General features: G+C 37.0%; 2 protein-coding genes across 7 annotated transcripts in view; one reads left to right on the forward strand and one right to left on the reverse strand.

The window, feature by feature from the left end:
- The window catches only part of abat (4-aminobutyrate aminotransferase), a 30,890-nt gene extending 25,665 nt beyond the window's left edge, over positions 1–5,225 (forward strand). The window contains exons 13-16 of the mRNA XM_058768475.1: positions 449–616; positions 1,952–2,098; positions 2,373–2,484; positions 3,197–5,225. Coding sequence (XP_058624458.1) covers positions 449–616; positions 1,952–2,098; positions 2,373–2,484; positions 3,197–3,318 — 549 coding nt within the window. The 3' untranslated portion in view covers positions 3,319–5,225. The remainder of the gene's footprint in view (positions 1–448; positions 617–1,951; positions 2,099–2,372; positions 2,485–3,196) is intronic.
- A 62-nt stretch (positions 5,226–5,287) lies between these two features.
- On the reverse strand, positions 5,288–23,439 carry carhsp1 (calcium regulated heat stable protein 1). 6 transcript variants are annotated; one of them, XM_058768481.1, is made up of 5 exons: positions 23,280–23,401; positions 8,733–8,862; positions 8,024–8,240; positions 6,955–7,077; positions 5,288–5,898 (listed from the first exon to the last, which is right to left on the reverse strand). In XM_058768481.1, exons 3-5 carry the CDS (start codon positions 8,212–8,214, stop codon positions 5,736–5,738), a joined length of 477 nt encoding a protein of 158 aa, XP_058624464.1. In that variant the 5' UTR covers positions 8,215–8,240; positions 8,733–8,862; positions 23,280–23,401; the 3' UTR covers positions 5,288–5,735. The 6 variants fall into 6 exon arrangements, with proteins under 6 accessions (XP_058624464.1, XP_058624463.1, XP_058624462.1 ...); XM_058768480.1 differs by having other exon boundaries at positions 8,024–8,307; positions 23,280–23,400; XM_058768479.1 differs by lacking the exon at positions 8,733–8,862 and having other exon boundaries at positions 23,280–23,439.
- Positions 23,440–23,682: the final 243 nt, after the last annotated feature.

A 23,682-nucleotide genomic window follows, 5' to 3' on the forward strand; every position in this document is an offset into this window, starting at 1 on the left:
AAATGCTTCTTTTTTTTTTTCAGATGAACTGTTCTATAATGCTTAGTTATCATCCTTGTTTACCGGATCTGTGCTTTGAAGTCGTTTGAGAGAGACCCTACAGTTATAAATAGCTAAAATGAGGCTCTTTGAACTGTCCAATAAAAAAGACACTCGAGACTCTGTAGGAAGTTCTTCTTATCTGCTCTAATTTGAAAGAGATAAAGCTGGAGACAAAAGGGAATCATTTAATATGGCTGCTTTATTCAGAGAAAAGAGGCTCCTTAAGTAATTGTAATGAAGTCCACGCTCTCCCTTAAAAGCTCGGGAAGTGTTCGCTTCAAATGGAGCGTAGCAAAGTGCAGCAGCTGTGTCCGGCGGGTGTTGTATGCAGTTTTATGCAGGCTGACAGGATGTCTTTTGACAGAGGGTGAGCTGACAGATGTTTATCTGTGTCTGGTTCTTTCAGCATGGCTGTGCTTTCCACGTGGATGAGGTGCAGACAGGTGGAGGAACAACAGGCAAGTTCTGGGCCCATGAGCATTGGGGCCTGGACGACCCTGCTGATATTGTCTCCTTCAGTAAGAAGCTGCTGACAGGAGGATACTACCACAGGGATGAACTGCAACCAGACAAAGTAAGAGCTGTCACTGCTTCCGCAACCTCATAAAAAATCGGCAGCAATAATCACTCCCAGTAATTGTCCCCTGTAACTGGCTGCTTTATCCTTTTCGTTAACGAGCCATCGTTGATGAATAGCATTATAATGTATTTCAGTACAAGATGATTGTTCTGTCAGTTTCACAATCTTTGTTTGTCTAAATGAGTGTGTGTGTCTTTGGGTGAGGTTCATGGTTGTGTGGAATTGAGCAATCACGCCCCCTACTGTTGAAAACTCGTTTCTTCCTGTAAAGTAACCTTCTATGGTGCAGCTTTATCTAAATTCTAATCAAAAAATAGCTTGGGCTACATTTAGCTAATTGACTAGAAAGACTAAATTACAAGAACAACAGCTTATTGAATCGAAGACCTTGGTTGGCAGTAATATATGCACACGACAGGATGTTACTTCTTGTTGCAACTTTCCAAATGTTGTAAACTATAAAGTGATTTTTGTATCAATTGTTGTAAAAAGAAATCTGAGTGTGATTATTTTAATAATGAAATAATCACACTCAGACCCCTCCCCTTATTATTTTTATTAATAGTAGTAGTAGTATGCTTTACTAACAAATATTTTTTTTTACTATTATTTACTATTATTATTTTTGTTGGAATTATAAAAATAATGTATTTATCAATAAAAAAATTGTAATAATAATAATGTATTATTATTATTATCATTATTATTATTATTATTATTACAAAACAATAACAAAAATGTCATTGTTTTGGTCTAAGGGATCTTTTTGCCATTATTTTAATGAAATTATGATTATCATGAAAATGCTTGTAAGATTTATTTTTTGTCGACACATTACAACATAAAAGTTGAGGTGGAACATTTTTTGTTTTGTTTTACTTTGTTTTTAAATAGCCAATAGCCTTTTTGGGTCTAATTCCATTTAGGATACTTTATATTTACCAAAAAATAGAAATTAAAAAAAAACTTTGGTAACGCCTTATTTTAGGGACTAATTCTCTCTATTAACTAGTTGCTTTTTAGCATGCCTGTTATTAACATATTGGCTGTAACTACCTTACTAGCTACTAATAAGCAGCAAATTAGGAGTTTCTTGAGACAAAAGTTGTAGTTAATGGTTTGTTAATAGCGAGAATTGGACCTTAAAATAAAGCGTGTCCATAACTTTTAATAGTGTATTTGCCTCTAGATGACCTCAAAGCTAAAAGACATCAAATAAATGCCTCAAAATGCAAATGTTGGTTGCATGACATCTTTAAAGAAGACTTAAGTATAAGAACGCTTTAGTTACACAAGTATAATGACCTGATGTGACTCTATGCACCTCAGCCCTACAGAATCTTCAACACTTGGATGGGAGACCCCTCAAAGAATCTGTTCTTGTTAGAGGTGCTTAATGTGATCCGAAGAGAGAACCTTCTGGAAGAGGTGGTGCGCTCAGGGAAGGCTCTTCTACAGGGCCTTTACGCACTGCAGGTACGGCCATCTCCATTTATACCCCCACATGACTGATTCCTCACAGGTGCCACAGCTCAACGCGAGATGCTTTAAAAGCATTAATGGTTCTATTATGTGGACGTTCATTGTTCATCTGAGAGCCGGCCTCATAACTTCTGCTGGGAACCTGAGCCTGTAATCGATCTTGTCAGCGTAATGAGTGTTTGTTTTGAGGCTGTGCTTGTAGATTGATGATACCTTTCACATGTGGGCTGTACATTCGTTTATTGTCTCGCTTCTTCCCCTCACGTAGACCCAGTACCCTCATATTCTGAGCGGAGCCCGCGGCCAGGGTACATTCTGTGCCATAGACGCCTGCAATGATGCCACACGTGACAGTATCATGAATAAGGCCAGGAACAAGGGTAAGCCATGGCCACTTTAGTTATTTTAATAGTAGGATTATTTATATGTATTTTTTCTTGCATAAAAGTTACAAAGGTCATTGTGTCTTTAGCAGCAGCATATAGCATAGTTATTATCTAATATTCAATTTTTAGTAATAATAAAGTAATTATAGTAATAACTTTTAAGGATAATAATAATGTATACAATATATCATTATATAATGTATGTATATAATGTATCATTTTATTATTATTATTATTATTATATCAATGCGTGCATTATCACCTACTACTAATAATAAAAAATAATAACAATTGTTAGTATTTTTATGAATATTAATATTGTTATTGCTAACTGAACATTACTAATTAAATTACTAAATATAATTACTAATGAACTACTACACAGTACGGTACTACTACTGTGGTTGTTGTGCTTACTGTTAACTATTATTATTATTATTGAAAATAATAATAACAGTAATAATTTTAATTATTTTATAATTCTGATAATAATAATTATCTGATCAAATTTATGATCGTTAATCACAACAATAACAGTAATCATAATATGAATTATCATTAGGATTATTATTGTTGTTTTGCATCATAATAATTATTAATACTAGACTAATAATAATAATAAAGTTACACATAAATAAGTTAAATTTAGACCTGGTCTTCACCATAAGATGCAGTGGCTTTATGGGATGCTGTGCTCTTTCACCAGGTCTGTTTATGGGTTCCTGTGGAGAAAAGACCATCCGTTTCCGTCCTGCTTTGGTCTTCAAGGAGTTCCATGTCCATCAGCTCCTGAACATCCTGAACGACGTTCTGGCTGAGCATAAATAGAGTTCTTGCTGCCAGGTCGGCCTTGATTACGGAGCACATAGGGGTCCAAGACCACTCAAGGGTTTATACCAGCCTGTCACAATTAATTGGTCACTCTGTCTCTCTCTTTTCATTCACTCTCTTCCTGTCATTACTAATTAAGAAGGATAGAAATCTGTTTTCTATCTCTTTTTATTTAGCTGACAGATTTCAGCCCCATCAACATATTTCTCGTCTTTTACTGAGGGTTGACAGATTGAAGATCTGAAGGAGTTTGCAGGAATGATCCCACTCAAATTACATATTTAAATCCACCTCAGTTTGTGTCCTACAATGAATGAATGAATGAATGAATGAGGCATTTATATAGCGCTTTATTGTGTATTGCAATACACCCAAAGCGCTTTACAAGCAGCAAGTCAGCTGAATAAAGCAATATAGTGACCACAGACACAGGACAGGATTTCAAATCGCAATATTTCTTATATCCCTTTATATGTCAAATAAAAAAAGTCCTTAGCATTTGGAAGGTAACATTAAAAGATTAGTGATCTAATTGTGTATGACGCCAAAACTACAGAAAAGCAGCTGTTGTCTGATTGATTATATCATTTATGGACATGAAATCGAACTATTGTAGTATCTATAGAGAAATGGCTGCATTTGAAATGTCAATAGTGTGAAATTTTGCATGACGGAAGATTGAATTTCCAGAGTACCTGAATATAACAGTCCTCTCTGAATTAAAAGCATGTGTGAAAGACAAACCGTGGAAGCAGCGTTGGCCTCATTGCATTCTGAGGTACTAGAGAAAGCCAATGGAAAGCTGGAAGAAGTGAAAGTGCAGAGAACTATAGAGCCTCTATTCCCATTTTAATAAGACGTCCGTAGAGAGGAAAACCTTCAAGCAATCAACAAGTTCCTTTATTGAGGTGGCAGCTTTACTGTCATTGCTCAGTCATAAAGAACCATTGTCTGAGACACGAGGCCTCTCATTTGAATCCCGGTGAGATATATGAGCGCAGTGTTTCCAGCACAAACATATAAAGCACAACCTGGTGTGGTAATGTGAGGGCTGATATTTTCTACAATCCTACAGCATTAACAGGGTGAATGAAAGGCCATAAATCTGTATTTTTCAAAGCCAAACATCAACCTAACAATAGAAATCTGTCAGGAAGCCTGTTTGAAAAGCACAAGCCTCTGCTCAGGTGAACATGATCCCCTCGTGTTTCTCATTACAGGCCGTGCAAGAAAAGGTATATCGTTTTGCTGGATAACAACTACAAGGCCATCTTCACTTAATGGTTATCATAGCCTGTAAACATTTATGATCTTTGGGGTGATTCTCCTCTTCCAGTTGCTCCGAGCCGACAGAGTAAACGTCCTTTCAGCTTGATTAAAACAAACCGTCTTTTCCTTTTTAAAAACACTTAAACCCCAGTATGTACTTACTGTAGTGAGATTATGCAATGCTCATTGTGTAAGTTTTGTTTGTGAACACTAAAATGTTTCCAGCCGCATCGGAATCAAGTTCCTGACATTAACTGACATTAACGCATCAAATATTAATATGTACGAAATCAAACCCTCTCTAACACAGAGTGTTACTCTTTCGTGATATTGTGCCCCATATGTTAGTGTAATGTAGAAATGTAATTCATGTTGTTTTAATGTTGTGAACAGGCAGTGTGCATAGCTGCGACCTGAGTTGTGAAAGCTGTCTGTACTCTGCAAAATCAGTATTTAATTGAGAAATGTGTATTATTGATACATACAATAACAATTATATTAAAAAAATGCAGATGTTTACAGTTGTGTGTAGTACAAATAGAAAGAAATTGATGTAATTTCTACATAAAATCTAAATGTTGTCTGAGGAAGCTATAAAATAAATCTGTTAAAATAAATCTGACAATTTTGATTAATCTTCTATTGTTCTTGACTGTGTTTGAACCAAAATGACCAATAAACACACGTGCACATGAGAAATGATCAAAATGATATATTTTCACAATGTAGACATACACAGACAACTTTTTTTTTTCAAAAAAAAAAAAGAAGCAAATTTACATATTTTAGCAATTTAGATATGCGTTAAGATTGTGCAGTCAGTTCTTAAAAGTATTCAAATCAATCAGCGATTTACAGATGGTTAGTGTAAGTATAACTGACTGCTGTTCAGTCCACATTATTAACCACAAACCCAACAATAGAATTTTAAACAAACTCCCCTCCTGAGCCCAAAAAAACAGAAAGGAGGAAAAACAGATGCAGTATTTATATATTTTTCTTGGAATTGTGGCGTCATGTTACACAGCACTTAAAGGCATTCAATCATTCATTCAGCCCCGTTCCCATCCCCCCCAAACCTCCAGAAAAGGGACAGAAACCCATTTTAACATCACTATCACACAGTTCAGAGTTAAGAGAGGATCTCAGGATTCAACCACCGCTCCAGACCAGGTCTCATGCTTCGTGCCTGGTGCTAAATGAGTGATGGTCACCTCCACGGCCTGGATCTTCTCATGTTTGGGTGGAATAGAGCATATCTTGTAGCTAACTTCATCTCCTTCCATAGGCACATATTCACCCTCGATGCTGTGGGAAGAATGGAGATCATTAGCAAAACATTAGATGTGTTTGCTTGATGGATTTAGTCAAAGGTGTTTACATGGAAAACACACTGGTAATTATTGTATACAGATATTTTTGAAGGAGCAGATTGACATTTCCAAATAAAAAAATGCCATGAACAAAGTCTACACAAAGACTAGACATTTTGGTGATAAAGTCATTTTTATTTTACTATTCTCAATCTCTGAAATTATTTTCTTGATGTTGTAACCAACATTTAGTTTGATGGTGGAACAAAAAAAAAAACAATAATATTGTATATTATTTGTATTGTATTGTATATATATAAAATATTTGTATTATTCAATACTAATATATATTTTTAAAATTATTAATATTAACTAATTATGGTTTTTAATTATAGAATTAAAGCGTGTGTGTATATATTTTTTCCTGTTGAATATTCTGTTAATTATACATTTGGAAATACATAATGAAATACATGCTACAAATGTGTTATGTTTTCTCAAAAGTAACCTTACAGAATTTCATTTTATGTAGTTAAAGAACATTAATAAATCTAGAACTAAGCAAATCCAAAAGAGTGCAAACGCTCATCTGAAGGTTCCCAACATTCTGTAAAATCTATAAAATAATTGAATGTGCTGAATGTTTGACAAGAGGGCAGCTGGCAAGTCTATCCATTTTTCCACTGGTCAAACACACTTGATCTGAGAGAAGCCAGTGACTGCTCTTATCTCTCATATACAAGTGTTTAACTGAGCCTTGACACAAAGACCTTTCACACACACACTCCACAAGTTTCTATTCCCAGAAGCCTCTCCTTCACGATCAGCTCAAATCCATCTACAAATACACTGGGAGCACTAACATTTATGATCTCCGATTAGGAATGCATATTAATAATGATTTGTGTTTGCATCTGCTCCACTGATAATCAAGGTGTTGTTGATACGTGTGATTCCGAGTTAACTGGGTTTGTTGTGGAATGCGTGTTGGCTTGGATGTAGGAGCATGAAATCTTGTTGAAGGTTCAAGATGTTTCCCCGGTGAACTCACTCAGATATGTGCACAAAAATGTCATTGCCTCCATCCGATGGCGTGATGAAACCATGTCCTTTGGAACGTGAAAAGCACTTGCAGACCCCAGTGAAGGCTGGACCCTCGGCTGCACGCGCTGCACTGTAGTGGTAGAGAGGAAAACACATGATTCAACTTTCTACATATGGATGAATTTCACAGAAACGTGCCTAGGTCACAATCTAAAAAATAATATGGAACGTTTGGATAATTAAGATGTTTTAATGTTATGTTCACCAAGGCTACATTTATTTGATTAAACATACAGTAATATTGTGAAATGTTATTACAATTTAAAATAACTGTTTTTAGTTTAATATTTAATATATAATTTATTCCTGTGATCAAAGCTGAATTTTCAGCATCATTACTCCAGTCTTCAGTGTCACACGATCCTTCAGAAATCATTCTCGTATGATGATTTGGTGCTCAAATATTATCAGTTGATATTTGTGCTCAATGATTAATAATGGTTCTTATTATTGTCAATGTTGAAAGTTTTTTTTTTCTCAATATTTTTGTGGAAATAATACAGGATTCTCTGATGAATAGACATTTCAAAGCAGCATTTATTTTAAATAGAAATATTTTGCAATATTATAAATGTTATAAATACAGTCTCAAATACGGTTCAATTTAATGCATCCTTGCAAAATAAAATTCTTTTTTATATATTATATATATATATATATATATATATATATATATATCTTACTGAACCCAAACTTTTAAATGGTAGGGTACCATGGTTTTCACAAAATTAAGCAGCACACCTGTTCTTATCGATAAAAAAAATTCTTCAGCAGCAAATCAGCATATTAGAATGATTTCTGAAGGATCATGTGACACTGAAGACTGGAGTAATGATGCTGAAAATTCAGCTTTGATTTCACTCGAAAAAGTTAGATTTTAAAATGTATTAAAACTGAAAACAGTTATTTTACACTAATATTATTTTTACAAAATGGCCGTTTTGACCATATATACACAAACGCATGAAGATATGACATGGACAGGGACAACAGTAGGTGGTTGTGGCTGTACTCACGCTGAGCACGTGCGGTTGCGGCGGGTGGGCAGGGGGCTGGGAATCAGATAGCCCCTCATAGGGGAGGGTGATCGGTCTCTTTGGCGGCAGGCGGGCAGACGCAGAGAGCTGGGGGAAACTGGAGAGACAGGAGACAGCGGGGACAGAGGAGGGGTGGTGGACTTCACAGGAGATGATGCGTCTGAGGACATGCTGATGGTAGGACACTCAAAGGATACTGGGAAGACAGAGACGGTGAGGAGCTTGAGTTTTTTGGACTGAAATGGGTTCTCCAGCAGGATTTCCTTAAAATACAAAGCATGACATTTGTCTGGATGATGAACCAAAAACAGAAACAAAGCCCAAATTCCCTTAATCATCCATCACAATGAGAAAAACCAAAGAATATATTTCTGATGTGCAGCAAAAGATAATTGAGCTTCACAAATTAGTGAAGCGGCTTTAAGAAAAGAGCTAGAGCAGTGAAAATTTCCATTTCCACCGTCAGGGTAATAATTAAGAATTTCCAATCAACATAAAATGTTACGAAACTGTCTGGAAGAGGACGTGTGTCTATATCGTCCTAATGCACGGTGAGAAGGAGAGTTTGAGTGGCTAAAGACTCTCCAAGGACCACAGCTGGAGAATTACAGAAAATAGTTGAGTCTCGGGGTCAGAAAACCTTTAAAAAAAAAATAAAAAAATAAAAAAATTGTCAAACAGCACCTACATCACCACATGTTGTTTGGGAGGGTTTCAAGAAAAATTATCCTCGCTCATCCTAAAACAAACTCCAGCATATTCAGTTATCAGACACGACTGGGACTTCAAATGGGACTGGCTTCTATGGTCAGATGAAACTAAAAAAAAAAAAAAAGAGCTTTTTAGCAGCAAACACTCAAGATGGTTTTGGTGAACACAGGGATATAAAGTACCCCATGTGTACAATGAAATATACTGCTGTATTTTTGATGTTGTGGGCCTATATTTCTGCTGGAGGTCCTGGACATCTTGTTTAGACACATGGCATCATGGATTCTATCAAATACCAACAGATAGAAAAAACAAGAAGTGACTGACTCTGTTAGAAATCTTATAATGGGCCATGTTTGGATCTTCCAACCGTACAATAATCCAAACACAAACCTCAAAAACACAAAAATGGGTCACTGAGCACAAAACCAAGCTTCTGCTGGCCATTCCAGTCCTCTGACCTGAACCCTATAGAAAATGAGTGGTGAACTGAAGAGAAGAAGCACCAACATGGAGCTGGGAATCTAAAGGGTCTGGAGTGATTCTGGATGAAGGAATGGTCTCTGATCTCTTGTCAGGTGGTCTCTAACCTCATCAGGCATTATAGGAGAACATTTAGAGCTGTTAAACTGGCAAATGGAGATTTCAAAAAGTATTGAATAAAAGGGTGCCGTTAATTGTGGCCAATGTGTATTAGAAAAAAAACATTTATTTCATAATGATATTTCCCCCCATTTTAAATTCTTATTATCCAATGAAAGGTTAGAGTTTTGTGAATTTTTTTTAAATACAAGATCAAAAGGATTAACAATGCAGATTAATTTTCACGGCCTTCTTTGATCATATTTACCAAGGGTGACTATATTTTTGGCCATGACTGTATGTAATGTAGCGCCCTCTGTTGCACTGAAGTTGGATGTTTAAGGGAGTGGGTTCAGTTAACAGGAGTCAGTTCAGCCTTCTAAAATGACATGAGTAGATAATAAAGTTTTAATGACAAACAAATAAATTTTAAGTAGGCTTTCTACACAAAATCTTTACAAACAAATGTACAAACGGACAAGCTATATGTGGTACTATTGGGGCACTATTCTCTCAGCTGTAGTACAGCAAGTTCAAAACAAAACCTGCTCTATTGAGCTGCAATAGCAAGCTACAAAATAAATATCTTAATGTGTCTATGTAACCACCTGTTTAAAGTTACATTGTCTTATCGCCCATCTGTTTATTTCCCACGGAGAAAGTGAGCGAGAGGCTGGTGTCTTTACACAGTAGTGGTAAATAAAAACTCTCCAGAATATGTGATACCACTCGTATTCCCTGAGAGAGGGACTTGCTAAGGTGGAGTATACAAAGAGCCTGTCAGTGCTCAGACCATACGCCGCACACTGCATCAAATTGGTCTGCATGGCTGTCGTCCCAGAAGGAAGCCTCTTCTAAAAATGATGCACAAGAAAGCCCGCAAACAGTTTGCTGAAGACAAGCAGACTAAGTACATGGATTACTGGACCCATGTCCTGTGGTCTGATGAGACCAAGATAAACTTATTTGGTTCAGATGGTGTCAAGTGTGTGTGGCAGCAACCAGGTGAGGAGTACAAAGACAAGTGTGTCTTGCCTACTGTCAAGCATGGTGGTGGGAGTGTCATGGTCTGGGCTGCATGAGTGCTGCCGGCACTGGGGAGCTACAGTGCATTGAGGGAAACATGGATGCTACTGTGACATACTGAAGCAGAGCATGATCAACAGAGCAGTATTCCAACATGATAACGACCCCAAACACACCTCCAAGACGACCAATGCCTTGCTAAAGAAGCTGAGGGTAAAGGTGATGGACCGGCCAAGCATGTCTCCAGACCTAAACCCTATTGAGCATCTGTGGGGCATCCTCAAACGGAAGGCAGAGGAGCGCAAGGTCTCTAACATCCACCAGCTCCGTGATGTCGTCATGGAGGAGTGGAAGAGGACTTTAGTGGCAACCTGTGAAGCTCTGGTGAACTCTATGCCCAAGAGGGTTAAGGCAGTGCTGGAAAATAATGGTGGCCACACAAAATATTGACACTTTTGGCCCAATTTGGACATTTTCACTTAAGGGTGTACTCACTTTTGTGGCCAGCAGTTTAGACATTAACGGCTGTGTGTTGAGTTATTTTGAGGGGACAGCTAATTTACACTGTTATACAAGCTGTACACTCACTAATTTACATTGTAGCAAAGCGTCACTTCTTCAGCGTTGTCACATAAAAAGATATAATAAAATATTTACAAAAATGTGAGGGGTGTACTCACTTCTGTGAGATACTGTATATACACACACACACACAAATTGGGGAAAATAATTATTTGATCCCCTACTGATTTTGTAAGTTTGCCTACTTAACAGAAAAAGAAGGATTTATCATTTTTATGGTAGGTTTATTTTAACTGATAGAGACAGAATATCAAACAAAACAAAAAAACCCAGAAAAAAGTAGTATACAAATGTTAAAAAAAGATTTACATTTTAGTAAGTCAAATAAGTATTTGATCCCCTACCAACCAACAGGAATTTTGGCTCCCACAGATTGGTTATGTGCACATGTGGAACACAGATTAGTCCTGTCACTTTAAGAAGATACTCCTAATTTCAACTCGCTGTGTGTATAAAAGACTCCGGTCCACAGAATCTGTATCTTCCATTCCAACCTCTCCACTACCATGGCCAAGACCAAAGAGCTGTCAAAGGACATCATGGACAAGATTGTAGATCTGCACAAGGCTGGAATGGGCTACAAGACCATCAGCAAGAAGCTTCGTGAGGAGGAGACAACTGTTGGTGCGATTATTCGGAAATGGAAAAAATACAAAACAACCATCAATCGACCTTAGTCTGAAGCCCCGTGCAAAATCTTGCCTCATGTGATAAGGATGATCATGAGAAAGGTGAGGGATTATCCCCGAACTACACGGGAGGAGCTTGTTAATGATCTCAAGGCAGTTGGGACCACAATCACCAAGCAAACCACTGGTAACACACTACGCCGCAATGGACTGAAATCCTGCAGTGCCTGCAAAGTCCCTCTGCTCAAGAAGTCACATGTATTGGCCTGTCTGAAGTTTGCCAATGAACATCTAAATGATTCAGAGAAGGCTTGGGACAATGTGTTGTGGTCAGATGAGACCAAAATTGAGCTCTTTGGCATCAACTCGACTCGTCGTGTTTGGAGGAAGAGAAATGCTGACCATCATCCCAAGAACACCATCCCTACAGTCAAGCATGGAGGTGGAAACATTATGCTTTGGGGCTGTTTTTCTGCTAAGGGAACAGAAAAACTTTACCACATTGAGAGGCAAATAGACGGGGCCATGTACTGTAAATCTTGGACAAAACCTCAGCCAGAACACTGAAGATGGGTCATGGATGGGTCTTCCAGCATGACAGTGACCCGAAACATACCGCCAAGGCAACAAAGAAGTGGCTCAAGAAGCAGCACATTAAGGTCCTGGAGTAGCCTAGCCAGTCTCCAGACCATAATCCCATAGAAAATCTGTGGAGGGAGCTGAAATTTCGAGTTTCCAAGAGACAGCTAAGAAACCTTAATGATTTAGAGAGGATCAGTAAAGAGGAATGGACCAAAATCCCTCCTGAGATGTGTGCAAACCTGGTGACCAACTACAAGAAACGTCTGACCTCTGTGCTTGCCAACAAGGGTTTTGCCACTAAGTACTAAGTCATGTTTTGCTTGGAGATCAAATACGTATTTGACTTACTAAAATGTAAATCTTTTTTTAACATTTGTATGCTGCTTTTTTTTTCTGGATTTTTTTTTTTTTTTTTTTTTTTGGATATTCTGACTCTATCAGTTAAAATAAACCTACCATTAAAAAAAATGATAAACCCTTCTTTTTTTAAGTGGGCAAACTTATAAAATCAGCAGGGGATCAAATAATTATTTTCCCCACTGTATCTATGAAGAGTTCAGATGCAAAAGTTTAACATTTTCTTCTAAAATGAGGATTTGTATCAAGCTCCTATGTGTAGGTTCAGTAGTTTCACTTTAATAGCAAAGAATGTGTTATTTTCATTGCCATTAAAATGAAATATCTGAACATAGGTGCCTGAGAAAAATCCTCATTTTAGAAGAAAATTTCAAATGGCACTTAGAGGCTTTTGCATCTGAATTCGTCATGTGTGGATAGACAGACAGACAGACAGAAAGATAATTTGTATAAATATATATTTGGTGACTTTTCTCAGCAAATATATTGATACATGCAATTATGTCTAATCAATTAATCAGCATATCATCCAATTAATTTGATTATAATTTTAATAAGCAGCATTCAACAAAAATCAAATTTTTTTACACTGAAAAAAAAAAGCAATCACTGAGAAGCACTCATCATAAAAAAAGATACCTGATACCCATCCTTCAGAGACTTTTTCAATGCTGTGAAACAACAAAAAATTAAAAATAAAACAAATCAATAATAAAATAATAATAATAATAATAATAATAATAATAATATTGCAATTCCTCAGACAGCTGGCTGTGACATTGACACAGATCTCAGGTAACTCAGTATCTCTAGTGTACACAGCAGAGGATGCAACACAGCCTGAGGGAGCCACTTGACAAACCCGACACTGCATGACTCAGATCAGCAATTAATTACTTTACTACTGAAGCATGAGACATAAAGCCTGTTATTTCTTCTCCTGCATCTAAATATACAACTATAACATTCCATATCCAAGCTCTCTCTGCATCTCTCACTTGCATATTCCTTTTAAATACAACTACTATAGATGTTGTTAATTATTCATATTATTCATATACAATTTTTATCAAACCGAATGTCAGCTGTGCCCCTTGACTTTGTCTTTCAGCATCCCTGATAACCACCAGCACTGAAACACAAGCCTCCAGTGGCCGCAGGCTGCAGCTCCCATTTGCAACAGACAATAATGCGATCGTTCACTGTTGATGCTGCAGGCCACGTTTAGCCTTTGTTGGCCCTATCTGACCGATCCACCCCGACCGGGAAGATATTACAAACTTTGGTTGTGGAATCTGTTAACTGATGCAGTGGAGCGCTGCATGTTAACATGAATGGGCCAGGAAGGGTCAAGCATCCCTAGTAATCACAGCAGGAAATGGCACCGAATGCATAATCGCACGCCCTCCCACATTGGCATTGCTCTCCTCTGGGCCATTACAGCCCACACAAATCATATCAAGAGCGGGATGACCAAGAAAGATGTTCCTTATGTGCAATAAAGCATATTAAATAATAATTTGATTATTTCAAATCGCACCCAAGAAGTGGCAAAGCGGCTTTCCGGACACTCCCGGGCGGCTCTGCCATGGCAACACAGTACCAACGGCTCCCTCGAGAGATGCGAGATGAGAAAGGGCCCTTTGTACCTTCAGATGGATTACATCACTGCAATTATAGCTTTCTGCTGTCAGGCTCAGCATGCCCCATAAACAGAAAACGAGGCCAGTGAGTGTTTGAAAGCCAGAGCCAATTATACAGCGCTGATTGTGTGCTGAGGTACTGATGCATGGGTGAACATTCGCTTCTGCTCTCATTCGTTCTACATACACATCAGCAGAAGTGGACACGGGCTGTTCATCCCATCAGGAGGAAGAAACTTCCATCATACACAAAAAGTACCAAGGTTTTGGTCATTTGAACAATGTAAATACCACAATATATGAATTTGGCAATCAACATATTTTGACAGCACATATTACAACACCAGGGTATTACCGCCACTGTGCCATGATATTACCACAGTAATGTTGTAAGGAATTCTGTTCATATAAAGCAGACTCTTCAACCTTTGCCACTCCACATGGAGTTTCCTATTACCAAAGACAATATTTGACAGCCCCCTAGCCAGGGAGTGATATTTCCCCTTGCACCCTGCTGAAATTAAAACAAAGATACTAGGGAGAATCTAAGGATGTTATTACAATTCAAATAATTCCAATCTCTAGAATATTTTGTAACCAACACATTAAAGGAGATATTGAGGGGATTATTACTCCGCAATAAAAAGTGCGCATGTCAAGTTCTTAATTTCTGAGTAAGAAATATGTCATATGATCTTTACCTTTTATTATTATTATTATTTTTAGAATTACTTTATTTTTTATTTTTTTTAAATAAGAAGTATTGTGTATAACTTGATTTTAAGCTTTTTTGTATTATTTTTGAATCATTAAAGGCAGGGTAGATGATTTGGTTCAAAAACATTTTTTGTTACTGGTTGAAAGTCTCTTCACCAAAGTATCTTTACCGTCACTTTTGATTGATTTAATGCATTCTTTCTGAATATAAGTATTAATGTCTTACAAAAAATCTTTCTAACACCAAACTTTTAAATCTATACATGCATGATTTGTTTATGCAATACACAGAGAAACTAGCTGTTAGACAATTTGTCCATAATTTCAAAGAGGTCCAAAACCAAACAACAACTTTTAGACAAAGGTCAACAGAATGAGCACACAGACCACACTAAGGTCAGCTATGGAATTTACTGGAATTTTCCATCAACTCCACCTCTAACCAGAGTTTGCTGTTGAAAAGTCTGCCTGCGTAGGCAAATAACTCTGTTCCACAATAGGAGCACTAAGCCATATTGTGAATAGAGATCCTAATGCCATGCCAGTGTGCAATATACCGTAGCACAACAGAACAGGTCTTTATAGACAAAATGTGATTTCAATTTACGTCTTGAGGTCAATAAGGACTTAAAATACTAGCACAAGCGCTGCACACTCATAAAAACAGGGAATAAAACATGCAGCAGGGCCAGAAAATGTACATTTGCATTTACATCACCTAACAGGAAACTCATGTCAAAGCAGCAATGATGAAACACTTGAGTACCGCCCACAACAACTAGTTTAACCTTTTCAGTGGTGAGTTTAAAATAGGCGACCTTATTTTAGAACGTTTCCCCTTAATGTTTCCATGGCGACGCGTCATGATTGTCACGTGACACACCGCGGCCACAATAACACTGTATGACAGATGGATGGCTTTTATTTCGTTTTTCTTTTTTTTATTCAAAATATTCATAAACTTGCTTACCATATAATCAACTATCTGATATTCCGATTCACAAATATGTGCAAATGAGTGTGTTTTATTTAAAAACAGTTCTAAATGATCTTGATCGTGATCTGTAACGTGAGATGGGCGCCGCCATGTTTGTTCGCGCGGCAGTTCAGAGTCCTGTCAGTCGGATTTACATCACGTAAATTCATAAATTTCTCGGGAAATACATGCAAGTAAGTGGCGGGTGAAATGGGAGAAGAATAGAGTGAATTTTATAGTTACTTACACTATGTGTATTTGATATTAATAAAACACGTCTTAAAATTATATTTGAATGGATTGTTATTGCTGCTTCCATAAACATCTGAGTGTATTTTACGAACTCTAAATGTATTGTTTTACTAGTACTTGTGTATTTAAATGTCTAAAGCATAAAATAAACATTATGTGGTTAAAAACACTGCATAGGTGCGATTATATGACAAGTGCAGCGGCATCTCAGCATCAGACAAAGGTTTGAATTTGGCAGTTATGCAACGTCACGGAACGTTCTAAATCCCATATTCTACCCACCATCTAACAAAAATATGTTCCAAGAAGGTTTTGCTGATGTTCCCAGTGTTTATGAAAATGTTCAAAATTTGTTTAAAAAAAAAAAAGTTTCTCTTTGGTTATAAACTGTACAAAGATGTTACATATTGGAGTATGTTTTACAAGAAAATACTATTTTTCAGTTTTTCTACTTCTAAATGTCTTTAGTTGCCACTTATTTGTAATTACTTGTGAAATTAACTAGTCATTTCTGAGTGAAGGTTTTTTCCCCCGGTGTACACAAACATCAACGGAACATTCCATTTTCTCATCATGCAACCTTTATTGAAAAGTTACTTTGAATGTTCTCTGAAACAAGTAGTAAAATTCTTAAAGCATTAAACAAACACTCAGAAAAGAGAAATGTTCCATGCTGAATAATAGCATTTTTGTGCTAACACTTTTAGAACATTAAAGACCAGTTATATTTGAATGAACATTCTAATAATGTTGCTTACTACTTACCTAGGCCAAGATTTGAGAACATTTCCTGTTAGCTGGGTAACGTTCTAGCATACTCTTTACATGAAGCATACAAATGATACAAAATGAATGAAGCATGCAAAGGCCACAAACAAACGTACATGACGCAGAATGTACGTTCTGCGTCATGTACGCAGAACGTACATTCCCTCCAAGCTTGATTGTTGGGACAAACAAGCCCAGCAGGAAGATCACAAGTAGACGTCATCAGCAGAAAGTTATGTACGGTATGTAACTGCTGATTTACTAATCTACACCTGATCTAGCAACTGTAATAACAAGCAGCTTTGAAATCAACCTCATCTCTGGCCTTGACGTGACCGGGCTACTCACCAGCAACAGTGTGCTCTGGTACAAGCACTACTTGTTCTTCAAAGAGGAAGTGCGGCGACCTTGGTGACATCAACCACCTCTTCCTCTTGCACTCCACCTGTAGCCCGTATTGGTGGGCGAAGCTTCTGTGAAGGTAGTGATTATAAATACGGCAGTGATGGAGAGATAAAGGGAATCTAAACGCTCTCCATCTGGACTGTGAGTTGCCAGGCTACAGAACAGCTGCGGGACATGTCCGGGAGAGGGACAGTCTGACGCGTCTGGAGGTGGGAATGTTGCGTGGGTTACAATTATCCGTTTGTTTGCACTCAAGGGCTGAAAGCACCTGAAGAGGTTCAGTTTGTAAGGTACACAGGAAGTGAGGAGCACTGCTTTTATTGCCTTTTAACGATCCAATGAATGTACATTTCCAACAAAACGCGAGTTAAGAGATACACTTAACAAAACCGCACCACTTAATGGAATCAACAACAATCATTATCACACCAGCACAGTAAAACTATCACGCCAACCTCAGCTGCCTTCGTCCAATACCATGCCCACTCCTGCAGATGTTTTCCCTGAGGAAAACATGCTAAATGGATATAAACTGACGGATGAATATAATAAAGAGTTTGCATGCATCATAGCCTGCAGGAAATGAAATAATGTGCCTAAAATGAATGGCAAAATGACTAAAACCTCTGCCAGGTCCAGACGCCTACATTTTCAACAATCGATGTTTCTACACATAGTGACGGCACACTATTGAATCCGGCCCACAGTTTCAGGGTGCAAGGACAGCTCTGACTCAGATCCTAATGTTACAACCTCAATAAGTCTGAATACAGCGTGAATGAGAGTGCACAAAACTTTCTCCAGTGACATATTAGACCCTGAAATATTTGGTTTTACGACACATTTGAGCACAATGTGGCGCACAACATGGGGACATACTGCACACAATATTCAGAAAAGAGGTCAATCTTTTTTTTCTTTCAATAACTGAGTCTTAAGCTTTACATTTAGCCTCTACCATTCAGGAATGTCCTTTCATTTTGCAGAATATACTTCAATGCCAGCAGCAGCAGTTACAGCAACATGCCATTTCCTGTTTTCGTAAAGCCATGTGCAAAAGACATATGAATTTGACCTGTTTGAACACAGCAAGCTGAAACATTTTTCATTGTTTATGCACAGAAAAGAAAGACAAGTGATACTTCTTGAAACCATCAAGTAAAACATGGTGCCTAGGAATCGAAGGGATCATTTTCCCTGAATAAACAGATACTTTACTCAATGATTGTGCTTAAAAGAGTAGTTCTCAAATCATTTAAAAAAAATGAATAATAAGCTGGGATTTTCATTGAATAACAACTTAAATTTGACTAATAATTGATAGACTTTTTTTGGTCTGTTCCATGATATTTCTGCAAAGGGAAAAATCATACAGGTTTGTAACGACAAGAGGGTGAGTAAACCGTTTTCATTTTTAGGTGAATTATCCCTGTAAATGAAAATGCACTATAATAAAATTCACTGCCCCACATAAACTACACCACAGGTATCCTGACAAAATGCCACTGCTTAAGATTGTGCACAAACACATCTGTGAAGATATTCAGGCCTAGCCACAAAGACTAACAAGCTGATACAAGTTAACATGTCTATTTTGATTATTTAGAAATGCAGAATACATGATGGAAAACAGGGAAAGCTTAGGTTTTTTTTTTTTTTGCAGGATTCAGAAGGGTGGAGATCCAAAAACGTATCCAAATTTCCAAACGGCCTTGAGACAAGCATTAGCAGGAGGGAAATCAGGGAGGCAGGGACCTTTTGTTCAATCAAAGGACACAACCAGGAAACAGTTAATCAAAACTGGTAGGGTAGTTTCCTCATCCGAGGACTGATGGGTTTCCAACAATACAGTTATTATAAATACAACATAAAAAGATTTCTATGTGCATTCATCCTAACATCGATTTATTTATTTTTATTTCTATATCAGCATCAAACTCCTCCATACTCGTACGGATTACGGATGCACCGAATGTTCAACAACCGAAATTGTTTGGCTGAAAATAGCAAAAAAAAGCGTAAAGACCGAATAAATTATACCGAAAAATGACGTGACGCGATCAAACAGAGGCACGCACTAATACAGCAAACGTGTCGGCAGTGTGAAAGCATTTAAAACTGTCCAAGACACAAAAATCATTACAAGCACCGACAGCGAGAGACTGCTTAGAACTGCATCGCATGTCTTCACTGAGAAGAGGAAGGGGTGGTTGTCGCTAGTTACTGTATGATAATTGAAATCGTGAAATGGCCTTTGATAAATTAACTGCAGAACGTTATGTTTTCTAATACACGCATGAATTGCATGTTCAAACAGCGCTGCACGAGCTCAAGGCATCAGGGTTCAAAGTCCAAAGTGCAAGGAAAATCTGAGCTGAAACAGTGTTAGTCGTCAGTTGTTACTGTCAGTTTAAAAAAAAAACATAATAATAATAATAATAATTACAACAGCTCTATTAATTCATTTATTATAACATTCACACACAGTGTTCAAATTGGGATCTGTAATATTTTCTAATGTTTTAAAAGAATTATCTTCTGCTCAGCAAGGCTGCATTTATTTGTACATTAAAAATACATAACAGATTCAAGAAGGGATCCCAAAAAATATTATTTTACTAACTTATTAATTTTAAGTTAAATTGTGCTTTGTTGGTATAATGTCTGCTAGAATACTTAACACTAAAAATGTTCAGTGTTAAGTAAGCATTTTTAAATTTATGCAATGGTGAAAACAACTGGCTAAATACATGAGGGAAAAAAACGTGTTCGGTATTCGGTCTTCGGCCCAGTGTTTCATTTTGAAATGGCTTCGGCTTTGGCCAAGAATCTTCATTTCGGTGCATCCCTAATAAATAGGCTACGCAAATAAACAGAACAATTAGTACAACAATGGTCATTTGGTTGTTTTTCCAGAACCTGCGGAAAGCAAATATCTGGAAATAGTACATCACAGATCAAGCAGCTGAAACACGCTGCATGGCTCTTCTGATCAGAACAGCTTTCATGATGAAGTTCTCTGGTACAGAACAACAATCAAAATGAAATAGCATGAACAGGCAGACTCCACCTGATACTAGGTTCAACCCACTTTGTCCTGGTTGACCGAGGTTGGGATTGCACAATATGAAATGCATAGGTCACACACATGGTGATGCTTGCAAAATATGATCTTTGTAAGAGATGTATATGACTGGTAGAGTTGAAAAGGCCAAATCTTTTCTGTCAAGAGGCTTTGAACTCCAATTTACATCTCAATGGTATTCTCTGACAGCAAAACCTCAAGGTGCTTTCTCTAGAAAAAATTAACATAATTTGCCATTTCATTATCCTCTTCCTTATTGACTATGAGCTTGCTGTTCTTGAGTTTGAACAGCAACAGATTGTGCTAGTCTATGTAAACAGATGATCAGATACCCATCCTCATGTCTTTAACTACATTAAAACATGCATGTGTCAGTTTTGTATTATGCTCTCTCCATTAACTCGATGGTTGGATTATACAGAGAGATATCCTCTTAAATCAATGTTTTTATACCAGGTCACACAAAATGGCTACACACACAAGGAAAATCCTGTTAATAAAACCTCTGTCTGGATAACCTCATAATTGTGTAACAAGGGAAGAGAGCACACTGCAGTATTTCTTTTAGTCAGATTCAGTACACTATGATGACCTCTAGTTGTCTGTATAAGGTCCCAACGGGGTAAGCTGTCACTTTCCAAAATCCAATATCCCAACTTGAGAACTATCAGTTACGTAACTGGAAGCATGTCCCAGTGGTCTAGGCAGAAACAAGTAATTAACACAATGTGGAGTGAAGACACAAAATAATTTTCAAGACAAGAAATGTGTTATGATGCAATTGTTTTTCAAAACAATGGAAAAAATGGATCAGCCCCCTCAAAATACAAAAACATGTACGAGTGGCACCATTTCACTGGGTTCCTTTAAGCTCTATGACTTCAGTATTGGGAAAAATAGTGAACATCAGCCTGTATATGTAACCCTCAACGTAATCAGCCTTTTCCTTGTAGTTTACAGTATCATTTTACTTTCTCAAATCAATAATAATAATACACTAAATAACCATAAATTATATCACCTAAGACAATCAATGATACTGGGAAATTTGTATTTACGAGTTGGGAAGATGTAATTACAATGTCAGGTATTACTTTGGTCAGACCAAAATACTGATGCTTTCTTTTTTTTTAAATAAAAAATAAAATAAGATTTTGGAAATCTATTTCTACATAATGATACATAAACAATCTGCATCAGGTGTGTTTATGTTTTATGTTTTTATTCAATTTAGGCTTTAACCTTAATCATTATATAGGCTATTCTATAATAATTGTATTGTGTATCCAGTAACTAGTTTTGTTGATAAGTTTAAAAAAAATAATACTAATAATTGTAATAATTTCAACAATTGTACCCTTGTATCTGCTATGTTTTCTAACTGACACACCCCAACTCTGAGCTAAAAGAAAATCTAAAGTTTACACACTCGCCAACTTTGTGGTGGCAATCATGTGCGTTCAACCTGATAACACAATCTTTCCGACACGACTTGAAGGTAACATTACTCATATTCGTTCCAAACCTAGGCAATATGATTCACCGATTTGGAATTTGTGTTCCAGTGGGGGAAAAAAAATAATTTTTTTTTTAACTCCTGCTGAAACAAATTTTTTTTTTTTTTTTAAATCACAATTAATGAATGTCACTGCAGACTGAGATTGTCAAAATCCAAAATAACAAAAAAATCTGCATAGAGAGACTTCTGCAAGTCAGAAGACTTGTAATATAGTGAACAAGTCATATGAACCCCCAGAACCCCCTCTTACATCGTTTTGAAAATTAAAAATGTATTGCAAGTGCATAGAAAACAGCAACCAAATACATCAGTCGAGTCAATGTCTACTTTTGCATTCAGCAGAAAGGGGAGAACAAATTTCCATTTTGGGTTAAAAAAAATTCATTCTTCAAAATGGAAAAACATATTTATGTTTAAAAATGTAGCTTTATATAAGTCTTATAATCCTAAACTATGTAATGCATTAATCAAGATGTTAATTCAACATTATTTATATAAGGTGAAAGACTTGCCAAAGGTCAGGTGTACCTTCATTTCCTGTACAATGTTCTAGAAGATTAAGTCATCAACCCAATACTGAGACACTTTTTTTGTAGCGTTAAATCAAAAGCAGTAAAGAACACTAAGTTACATTGTTATTTGTTCTGGTGAAGCAAAACTGAGAAGCAAAGCACACATCTCTAGGGATGATGTTTTTCACTGTCATCTAGTATCAACACGACTTCTGCAATATTGTGTCAACATCTGCGCGTCAGCCAATGACTTACAAGGCAAATGTATCAGAATCAAAGTCGCAGTCTACCACCAAAACACCTTCTTTACACGAAACACACATTTTTCCTGTATATTTCCTAGAATTGTGGCACATGTGTACTTGTATTGTTACTTCGACGAGCTGCGCTTCGACCCCTCCCTTCACAAACTCAACTAGTCTCTCTGTGCATTAATTAAAGCACTTTATTTCACTCATTCGCTCAAACTTTCTACAATATCTCATATCTGAAAGCTTCAAAGTTACATATTTAAAAAGAAATGTACAACAGTAAAAGTAGAACGATGCCGATGGTCGTGCAAAGATGCAACAGATTAAAGACCGCCAAAAGATAAATTAATCAATATTCAGCAGAGGTCAAAAACACGTCTAACCGATTTTAAACAGCGACCATGGCTCGTTATAATTCATTTAATCTCTTGAATAATTCACGAACACGTAGAAGTGCATTTTCTTTCACTTTCATAAAAAAACCAAGTCACTCCCTGCGTCCCAATGTGCATACTATCCACCCTAAATAGTATTGAAAATGACTACCATCACAGAATTTAGGAAGGATAGTATGCACATTGGGACGTAGGCACTTTGTTTGGCTACAACATTTCAAAAAGAATCACAGCATCACTCACCGTTAGCAAATGTGCACGAGCCAAAGAAAGCAATCGTAGACTGTTGGAGACGGTAAACAACGAAAAGCAGCCACGATAGAAAGTAGTTGCCAGGCGTTTGCTGGTCTCTAGTCTCACTCTGAATGAGGGTCCAAAGAGGCGTGACTAAACCGGAGCCATCCAAAATTACATCATTAGATGACAATTACCGTAAAACCCAAAAAGTAACATAATACTATTCAAACAAATGGTTGCACAATCTTGGTTTCTTTATTTATTTTTATCTCTCTTACCTATAGGTCATCTCAAAATGCTTTTAATGCATGAATGAATAATCAATTCATAAATGAAGAAAAGACAAATGGACAAGAGCAATACAACAAATAAAATTCATTTTGTGAATATTAAAAAAATCCCCTGGTTT

Source organism: Onychostoma macrolepis, chromosome 03 (assembly GCF_012432095.1).
Source record: "Onychostoma macrolepis isolate SWU-2019 chromosome 03, ASM1243209v1, whole genome shotgun sequence".
In the NCBI taxonomy this organism is placed as follows: Eukaryota; Metazoa; Chordata; class Actinopteri; order Cypriniformes; family Cyprinidae; genus Onychostoma; species Onychostoma macrolepis.

Bases quoted from the DNA above. Each gene is read 5' to 3' on its own strand.
- carhsp1 (XM_058768477.1), bottom strand. From the start codon at position 16,888: ATGTTCTCAAATCTTGGCCTAG. The intron at 7,078-8,023 runs GTGAGTACAGCC...CTACCACTACAG, and splicing joins CGCAACCGCACGTGCTCAGC to TGCAGCGCGTGCAGCCGAGG. The intron at 5,899-6,954 runs GTGAGTTCACCG...TTCTTCCCACAG, and splicing joins ATTTTTGTGCACATATCTGA to CATCGAGGGTGAATATGTGC.